At 40.4% G+C, this 11,201-nt stretch overlaps 1 protein-coding gene across 1 annotated transcript in view; it reads right to left on the bottom strand.

Moving 5' to 3' along the window:
• SARC_03392 (hypothetical protein) overlaps window positions 1-11,201 on the bottom strand; it is a 16,509-nt gene that overhangs the window by 4,534 nt on the left and 774 nt on the right. The window contains exons 2-14 of the mRNA XM_014302826.1: window positions 10,308-10,464; window positions 9,426-9,574; window positions 8,436-8,501; window positions 7,583-7,828; window positions 6,716-6,909; window positions 6,143-6,270; window positions 5,686-5,817; window positions 4,898-5,100; window positions 3,549-3,656; window positions 2,606-2,725; window positions 1,990-2,103; window positions 1,274-1,373; window positions 398-494 (exon numbers count right to left, since the gene is read on the bottom strand). Of these exons, the coding sequence (XP_014158301.1) occupies window positions 398-494; window positions 1,274-1,373; window positions 1,990-2,103; window positions 2,606-2,725; window positions 3,549-3,656; window positions 4,898-5,100; window positions 5,686-5,817; window positions 6,143-6,270; window positions 6,716-6,909; window positions 7,583-7,828; window positions 8,436-8,501; window positions 9,426-9,574; window positions 10,308-10,464 (1,814 nt within the window). The remainder of the gene's footprint in view (window positions 1-397; window positions 495-1,273; window positions 1,374-1,989; window positions 2,104-2,605; window positions 2,726-3,548; window positions 3,657-4,897; window positions 5,101-5,685; window positions 5,818-6,142; window positions 6,271-6,715; window positions 6,910-7,582; window positions 7,829-8,435; window positions 8,502-9,425; window positions 9,575-10,307; window positions 10,465-11,201) is intronic.

Raw genomic sequence — 11,201 nt, forward strand, 5'->3', positions numbered from 1 at the left:
TATATATATATATATATATATATAGAACGTAAATATTGGCAACTAATGCACACATGCATACATATACTTGCTTGGCACCAACAGGATCACTCTCTATTATTTGAGAAGTATTTAATTCAAGTGGAGGAGTATAGCACGGGCGGTCACTTCGACCAAATATCAAACCACAAAGCCCATGGTATTGAAGATACCAATGCGAGAACAGATAACTATTATCCGCTACACAAAACAAGTACATAATAGCCGCGTGAAATATGTCCCCAGAGGAGTCAATTTAAAAGAAAAATCGCACGGTACAATAAGCGCAGTGTGTATGCCTGTAAAGCCATTCACATACTTGTCCTGTTCTGGTTTACTACCTACATACTTCATATAACATACAAATATATACGCTTACCCTCGATACTTGAGTCCAATACTTTGGTCCTGTGCGAATCGGCGGTAGTTCTTATCAGCCGCATCACGGTAGTCGTCGCGATCAATATACAGAACCTCTGTAGATCGGTTTAATCAGGTGATCACAATGAGCAACTAAGCTACAAGAGTAGCTGAGTACTCCATGGAGTAGCACCACCTCGAGAGTGTGCTTTACACAACTATACTATACATTGTGTGAACGCACACAGCCAGTGGCATATCATAAGCTCACAGCTACTGCAGGTATGTCTGTAAGCCAAACATACATACATACATACATACATACATACATGCATGCATACATAAAAACATACAACTTGGTGTGGTATGAGAGTTTCTGCATGGGTGCCTCATGTAGTTTTGCGATGGTCACGAGTGCGTGGGCATGGGTAGTGTATGCTAACAGGCTGTATGGCCAACGTGTGACTCCCACTATGAATAAGGGTCTAGGGTTTGGTGTCCAGAGTTTCGGGGGTTTCAACCCAACATCTGTGAAAGAAGAATAGCCTGCGAAATACCCGTTTGCAATCGTAGTGGGGAATTCACACCGATTCATCACACATATAGGACATATAAGCCACACCCGTATCGGGCTGAATGGGAGAGGGTATGTACCGTACGTACAGATACCGTACGTATCAGACAGGGTGTGTTTGCCACAGATAGGAACACGCACTTAAAAGTCCCGCCTCAGGGCACCTCGTATGTAAATACAGAATAGGTAGATATTTAATGTAAAGATACCAAATATGTAGACATAAAATAGATAAATATAAACAGGTGATAGGGGTATGTAGATATACACATACGTATACGCACATATGTATTGCTATGATGGGCAGGTGGTCGAACATACTGTCGAATTGGAGAGTGTGGTTGCCTGCGCTCTCGTTAAAGGGAATGTTCGGTACATCTACCGCGTCTTTCTTGTCCTCTTTGAAGTTGCTAATCGTCACCTGCAGCAGCGGAGAACTTCAAATTAATTTCCGTGCACTGAAGTCGTGTGAATTAATACTGTTCGTTGTGAAATTAGTTGTCTATGGAGTTACCCACTGTCACCTGCAACAGTAGAATACAGAATTAATGTCCGTGCCCTAAAACATAAATGCGCAGACAACATCCGTTACCGTGTAGTGGAATGAGCTGTCAGTATCGAAGTTGCAAAATGTCACCGAGATAAACCATACCGCACACCTTGACGGGATCTAGAAGTGTTATAGCTCTAGGCGCGATGGTGCTAAAATGTAGTCGTCTAACACTGGGTTGTTGAGTATATAACGTACACCAAAATTCAAAATACAAACCGAAGACACTTCAGTAATGTATAATATCAAAATACAAGGGAGCTACATATCAAGATGCATCATACGAAGGTATTATAATAATGTATAATATCAAAACAAAAAACTGTAGTAATGTAAAATATCGAAATACAAGGGAGCTACATATCAAGATGAATCATACGAAGGTACTATAATAATGTATAATATCAAAAAAACAACAAGACCATAGTCATGTATAATATCAAACCACTAGGAAGCTCTACATATCAAGATTCATTCTACAGCACACCTTGATGGGATCTAGTAGCGCCATAGCTCTAGGCGCGATGACGTTCAGGTCATCTCGCACGCAGCCGTCAAGGCGGGCCATGGCAATCGTGGTTGTGTTGACGGTGATACCCACCTACGTCGTTATCGCAGAGGATGAGGTGTATGCACGAGCTCAGAAACAGGTGTAACGTATGTACATATGTGTATATACTACAATAATATATGTGGAGGTCACACGAATATATATATATATATATATATGTACACGTACCAAATTATGCAGGGACCATTCGCTCAGCCAGGCCAAGAATATATATATACACATAATATATAATATAATAATATAATAATATAATAATATATATCAATACATATACATAGATATACATATTTATACACACACACACGCATACACACACACACACACACACATATATATATATATATATATTATATACATACATATATATATATATTATATACATACATATATATATATATATATATATGCACATAGATACACACCACACACCAAACACACACACACATCAAACACACATATATATATATTTATATTATATATATATAAATATATATATATTTATATTATATATATATATATATCCAACAATTACCTGGTCGCAGAGTCTGTTGATAGCCTTGGGCGTGAACCCTCTTCGCTTGAGTGCTGGAAGAGTGTGTAGACGGGGGTCGTCCCAGTCATTCACATAGCCCTCAGCGATCAGTTTCAGCACCTATCGAAGGAGGCACGGTCAAAGACACGGCAAAAGAGTGAGATATAAATATTAGAAGCTCTGTATGTATCAAAGTTAAAAACATGCAATACAGCTCATAAATCACACCACTGAGGAGCGCACTTATTTACCTGCGAACATTATGATGATGTGTGAGGACTCATAGTCATACATCTACCGGAACGTCTATATCGAGTGTACGCGTAATCCGTAACTGTTTGAACGGATTCGAAGTTGTATGTTCTAGTACCCCAACACACGCACAATCACTTCCTTCTGAGTGATTAAAAAAGTACACAAATATACGTTTTCTGTAATACCCACACATCGAAATCTATTTATCCACGTTTTCTTGAAAAACTAAACATTATATTCTTATGACGTACGTTTTCTTTAATACCCAAACTGAGAATTTCAATATACAACTACACAGCCTTTGAATGGCAGGACGGTATTAGCGAGGATGTCGTGTGGATATCCAATCCGCACACAATTTGGAATCTCGCATATACATACATACATACACACATACAAATATACATATAAATATATATATTTCCATTTACACATACATAATTATGTATCTACGTATATATATATAAATAAGTATAAATATAAATATATAAATACAGCCACAGCCACAGCCACAGACACAAACACACACATATATATACATACATACATATACATATATATATATATACCATTACATACATATATATATATACATACGAACACACACACACATATATATATATATTTATACAGACACGACACACACACACTCACACACATACTTACATATATATATAGTTACACATACCTTTCGTTTTGACAGGATGGTGTTTGTGAGGTTGAGGCGTGAATACTCCCACTGTACAGGGCAGTAGATGTCCAGAGCATTGCACAGCCAGTAGTACGACACACGTGCCTGTAAGTAAATTGAAAATATCACAATGTCAGGCTGAGCTCAATAAAAGAAGACTTATTAGAGCAGAATGCACATGCACTGCTGCAAACGGACTAGAAGTAGATCGATCGGGTTGATCGAAGTCCAGCACAGTACAAGTAGTACAACACTCCCGTATATAACGCTATTCACTGCCAGATGAAGGGTAGTTGAGTTGAGTCTACAGGTACATGTATAAATATGAGGAAGAATATTGGACCCTAAAGCCTTAAGCCTAAACCCTAAAACCCAATCTGAATACGAATCGCAAATATATCCAACTAGTCACTAAAATGAGCACGACAGAAGTACAATAATCGTGCCAGCGCCTGAAACGCAATTCAATGTGTGGCGAAGGGAAGCAGAGAGCAGTGTATGCAAAACGTATTTAAGTAGGGCATATATAACTACAGGCGTATTGAAGTAGGGCATATACAACTAGGAATACGTTTTATTCAGTCCTTAGAAAGTAAGCAGAGTATTGTGCAGCTGGTAGCAAAATACTCGCGCCTATGTGAAACTAAATTGACAAATATATACATAGAAATATACATATACATACATATACATACATACATATATATATATACATACATACACACACACATATATATATATATGTGTACCCCTATACATATACTTATACATATGAATATACAAAGAAAATACACATGCATATGCATATACATATACATATACAAATACAAATAAAAATACATAGACATGCACATATAAATATACAAAAAATACATATGCATATACATATACATGTCTATATGCATATACACTCATATACTCAAACTCCACAATACAAAGTGAATAATCAGTATTCCAAGAAATGCTCCACAGACAGTGAGTGAAGTCGTGTGTAGGTAGCTACATCAACGCTACAGGCGCGCACTTAGTCCGAAAAGTGATAGAAAATGGCCGTAGTTTCATGATTTTGCAATTACACATAACATAAATACAAGGTACGCTACATAGCACACCTTGTACATACGCAAACATGTACATATTACAGATACAAAACCATGTACATATCGCGCAGATACGTAGACATGTACATATTACAGATACTAAATATGTATATACTTCAGATACGTCTCCATTTACATAATGCAGATACGTAAACATAAACATGATACAGATACGTAAACACGTACCTACTACAGATACATCTCCCAATACATACTACAGATACGACTCCATGTACGGCCACGCACCTGTGTGAACTCCATGGTGCAGAGCGAATGGCTGATGTTCTCGAAACTGTCGCACAGACAGTGCGTGAAGTCGTAGGAGGGGTAGATGCACCACGCATTGCCCGTGCGCACGTGGTGAGAGAACTTGATGCGGTAGGCGATCAGGTCCCACATCTGCGGATTGCCGTTCTTCATGTCCATTTTCATGCGCAAAATGGCCGATCCTGATGGGGATATGTGTATTACAGGGATGACTGAGTGAACACCGATGCCGAATTAAATCAGGTCTAGGACACCAATCCCGAATTAAATCAGGTCTAGGAACACCGATACCGAATTAAATCAGGTCTAGGAACGCCGATCCCGAATTAGAGAGCAGGCGTGTGAACGTGTTTTGAGGGTTTACATCAGGATGGAGCCGGTTGATTCGGGCTGGAAATTTGGAGTGGTGCGGATAATGTCATGCGATGCAGATTGCCGTTCCTCATGCCCAAATACATGCGCAAAAGAACAGAACCTGAGCAACCAAAAAAAAAAGTACGCGAGCAACATCTCAAAACTTGTAAAATATCGGGTTTCTCGTAAAACATGCATGTTCAATATTGCGACACGCCCATCACACACACTGAGAACTCATCCAATATTGCAGGTATATATATATATATATATATATATATATATATATATAACTTCAGCCCAAAGTCCCTGTAGCATAACACACACTGAGAACTCCTCCAATATTACAGGTACAACTTATATATATAGATATATATACTGATATGTATAGATATATAAAAATGTGAACGTACCTTCAGCCCAGAGTCCCTGTCGCATCTCTTCAAAGATCCGCAGACTCTCGGCAATGGGTCGGTTGCGGTAGGGACTCTCTGTGCGCTCACCCTCGCCCTTCTCACCACCACGCTCCGCTTTAATTTGTTCGGCTGTGGTGGAATATCAAGGAGAATAGGTGAGTATGTATGAATGGGTACAACGTGTCAACACTCAACACACACAAACTCTCTCTTATATATATATATATATATATATATATATTGATACCTACAAGTATGATATATTGCACACGAAACAATCAAGGAGAATAGATGCGTATGTATGAATGGGTACAACGTGTCAACACTCACCACACACACTCTCCCTCTCATATATATATATATATATGTATATATATCGATTGATACCTACAAGTATGATATATTGCACACAAAAACAATCTTAGCACAGATACACCCATACAACAAACTTTACCCGTCTGATGGTCAACGTAGGCCTTATCTCGTTTGATCAGCTCAATGGCACAGTCATAGAGTCGTTCAAAGTAGTCTGACGAGTGCGTGACCTTGTACGGCTCGTGGCCCAGCCATTCCACCATATCACTGCAGGCGTATAAATCAATCGCGTGCGGAGAGATCGAGATGTAGGGTTATAGGGTAGTAGGGTGCAGGGCTGATGGTTTGGTAGAGGCGAGTGCACACGACGGTGCATATCTAAGTGAGAAAAACGATGAATCGGTGCACAGGTATATCAGCTCAGCTGTACCCATTCACGTATGTAGTAGGTTGATTCGCACACGTAGAACAGAACTCAACGCATACACGAGTAGATAGTCTTAGGCAAAGTGTCTTCCACGTGTACATGACAGATGACGGATGCCACTGCGACCAGGAGTTTTGCAATCCATCGACATTTAACAGATCTTGAGATGTTCGAATAACAGACATTGAATATATATATATTATATATATATATATATATATATCTATACAAATATATACACCTAAGAAGTGTACAACCATTCTATATCCCTATATCCGCACATACCGGATGCCCTTGAAGTATCGGTCCTCCTCTGCCTCGGGGTTGGTGTCATCGTACCGTAAGTAGCAGATACCGTCGTTAGCCTTGGCATAGCCAAAGTTGAGATTCATAGCCTTGGCGTGTCCGATATGCAGAATACCGTTGGGCTCTGGTGGGAATCGAGTCACCACTTTACCTCCGGTTTCCTTCAAGTGTTGCTGTGTCATGGTAGAGTGTGCTGCGTGAGTAGGGGCGCTGGTAGGTGTATAGTTGGTCAGGTAGGGCTTACGCGTATACGTATGATCATAACATTTATAGGATGGGACGTGCCTGAGACTTGTAGTTCTTCTTCGCTTTGTCGAGCTTGGGCCACAACACAACACTTAAACAGCCCGTGCGAAAACCAACACACCCATTTTTACATATAAAACAAGCACACCAACACACACAGATACACAACTTCAGCGGATCCATGGTGTGGGGTGTGGTGACGTATCCCTGAGTCTTGTAGTTCTCCATACATCTTAGAACACGCAAATACCAAAACTAATCCATACAGCGACACACTACACCAAGCACATAGACCCGCACAGTCTACTACACCTTCAGCAGATCCATGGTGTGGGGTGTGGTGACGTACCCCCGAGTCTTGTAGTTCTCCATACATCTTAGAACACGCAAATACCAAAACTAATCCATACAGCCATACACTACACCAATCACATAGACCCGCACAGTCTACTACACCTTCAGCAGATCCATGGTGTGGGGTGTGGTGACGTATCTCTGAGTCTTGTAGTTCTCCTTACATCTTAGAACACGCAAATATCAAAACTAATCCGTACAGCCATACACTACAACAAGCACATAGACCCGCACAGTCTACTACACCTTCAGCAGATCCATGGTGTGGGGTGTGGTGACGTATCCCTGAGTCTTGTAGTTCTCGCCCACTTTGTGGAACATCGCCACAGCCCCAACATAGTCCTTTGCACTGTCAGCCTCAACCGCCTGCTCCGTTTTGACGGGCTTTTTCTCTTTCTTGACCTTCACTACTTTGTCGCGGTCGTCTTTGGGACCTAATAACTCGAGCATGCACTTGTCAATGCTCTGCATGATGGGCTTACCGGCGGCCCACTAAGGAGTACAACATAAATTTATTAGCAGCATATATATATATATATATATATGGAGCAGCGCCCAAAGAAAATAACTTGGCATTATTAAATATATGTAATACATGTTACATGTACAATTATATGTATAATTCTATCACCTTACTGCAATAATCTACTAACAATGCGTGCGAATGGATGGACAACAAACAGTCACCTGCCAATGGATGGGCTTACCTTCAGCGCAATAGACACAATACCACTATAAATATAAAATTTATCATCAAACTATTAGGAATGCAATAACTCATGTCATGTATCTGTATCTGCATATTTTATCCATATATTCGGCAAATTCCACAGAAATCCGGGTGAATGTGTGAACACCCGAGCATGCTTTGTCCATACGCACTGACGCACGGGCTTACCGGCAGCCCAGCACAGGAGGTACAAATTATAAATACAAAGACATTGCATCGCTATCCTAACAGGCATATCAAACATTACGTGCACTACACTGCTAAAATCAAATTCAATGCCAGACACTCATCTCGATCTGTTTCCCAGTGCCGGTACGTATCGCATCCAGCCCTCATCCCCAAATCCGAAAACTCTAGAACCCTAGTTACCGGTTGTTTCGCCTTGACGGCAGAGATGATCGGTTTCATCTCAGTCCTGTACCGCTCTGCCTCGATCTATAATGTCATGGGGTGAGAGACGGGTACGGGTTAGAATGGGATACTATGGCGTATATATTAATTCATGCACATACACGCACACACACATACATACACACATATACATGCCCAAAGGGAAGGGAGTGGGATTGCGTGACGATCCAGATCTGGAATACGTCCGGAAGACTTCGGGTCAGGAGCGGCCCGGCAATCTCGTTCTGGTCCCAGAACCGCGTCAGTATAGGGCCTAAACTGTTCCATTTCCTGGCGTGCGCGTGGGCGTACAGGCACGCAGACACCGTCTGACTACGCACGGGTATGTACTGAGCTTGTTCATTTGAACAGTGAATTCAGCAATTTTCAGATCACTACTAGTATATATCTATATCTATATCTATATCCATATCTATATATATATATATCTATATATATATATATATATAAAACCCTAAACCCTAAAAGGAGAAGGGATAGATACAACGTAAGCCAGATGTGCATACTTAGGGCATATCCCGTCACCTCTGCCTCGGCTACGTATCCTGCAGATATTGCTAAGATATAGTGTTGGATGCTGCATACGATTCTGTGACAGGTGAAGGGGTCTGTTGTGTAGGGGTTTGCGTCCATGTGCTCTAGGAACACACACTCGTATAAGGCATGCAGACACATACACGTATACAAACGGTATACATCTATGCGTGCAAGACAAGCATGTTATGTAGACACATACACATATACAAACGGCATACATCTATGCGTGCAAGACAAGCATGTTGTCACCTAAATCTGCCTAAACCAACAGTGCAGGGATGGTTATATATATATATATATATATATATATATGTGTGTGTACAAACATACATGCATACAAATATACATACAAATTGCGTTCTGTATATATACACGCATTCATGGCAATCTAAGACCAAATCAGCCCACTACCTTTTCCTTCATGTCCGCGAACACATCCTTGACGACCTGCTCCACCTGCTCATCCGTAACCTCTACACCCACACCACAGTTCTTCTCAAACTTAGACTGATCTACGGGCTTGTCGAAGTTTTCGATATCCTCAAAGTACTCACACGCGGCTGAGAGAGTATAGATTGATCGGTTAGTGTGTGTGCTGGCTATGACTGTCAGGATGGGGTGCTATGACTCGTGATTCGCCTCAGCGGAATGGCGCCGAATAACCCATTGAGATTAGCGGGCTATTGAATGGACGTACACAGGACTAGAAAGCCACAAAGAGATAGCAGACAGGGGTGTGATTGTAGTAACTGAAGTAATATAGCCCACTTCTAATGAGCTTTAACTACTTTCTGATGAAAACGACACACCGACATATATATATATATATACTTCTATGGATATTTCTGGAAAATATCTGTTACAACAACGCTGACACAAACACAACTGCTTGAATCCCACATGTTCATTTTAATGTTTTGTATATGCTCATACAATTCTCTACACGTCAGGCACTCAGTCCTTGAAGACAGCCGAATGTATAGTCCAAGGGCCATGACAACATTCATCAAACAACCCCTTGCTCTCGTATACGAAGACACAACATTTTCAGTGCACCCGAAACAATATCGACTCACACCTATTAACGTGTATAAGAAGCGAACTACCTGCTAGCCACAAGGTATAAGGTGTAAGGTGTGGTTCGTTCCATCATCTATGCATTGGGCAACGCCAGCTCTGCCTTCCAGCCTCTACTAACGCCCTGAACACCCATTCACACAGAACATCGCCACAGCACGTGACATATACATACACGCCCACTCATCCACGTGGCTAAGTTGTGGGATACCTTACCTTCCAGCTGCATGGTGTTCTTGATCTTCCCCTCAGCTATGCATTTGGCGACATAGTCTCGGCTCTCCGTGCGATTTTTCTCCGGGAATTTGCTTGAGAACGCGTACAGAATGGTGGCTACGTTTTTGTCGGCCGGCGTGCCTGCTGATATTCCGGCCTACATTGCGAGGAAGGAGTGCTGATTTAAAATATGGTGATGTAGAATTATATAAAGCAAACAGTGTCAATACCGAGACTGAGTATCTGTTTGATATCTTAGCCGCTGCCAGCGTGTATCTATTATGGAATGAGCTGAATGATATTCATGTATAAATGATAGATAGTATATATATATACATACATACACACACACACACACACACACACACATATATATATATATATACTCTCTGTATGCATACATGACAAAAATAAAATTGGCATTTATGCACATGCGTATAGTTATACATCAACACACACACACACACAAACACACACACACACACACACACATATATATAAAACAAGAAAACTGTCAAATATATCTGTCATATATGCACATACACACATACAATCACACAAAACTACACACACACACACACACACACACACATATATATATATATATATACATTCATACACAAATACATACATACATACAACAATACATACCTACATACACACATACATACACACACACCAACATACACGTACATTTATACATATATAAATAAACACAACTTAATATTCATGCATACACACAAAAAAAATATTATATCAATATAATATATATATCTAAATGCAGGCAGCCATATACATGTACATATTCAAATGAATGTGCTAAAACACACACACACACACACAAAAACACACATATACATACATACATACATACGCACACACACACATACATAA

The sequence above is a fragment of the Sphaeroforma arctica genome (assembly GCF_001186125.1).
Source record: "Sphaeroforma arctica JP610 unplaced genomic scaffold supercont1.171, whole genome shotgun sequence".
NCBI classification, from domain to species: Eukaryota; class Ichthyosporea; order Ichthyophonida; genus Sphaeroforma; species Sphaeroforma arctica.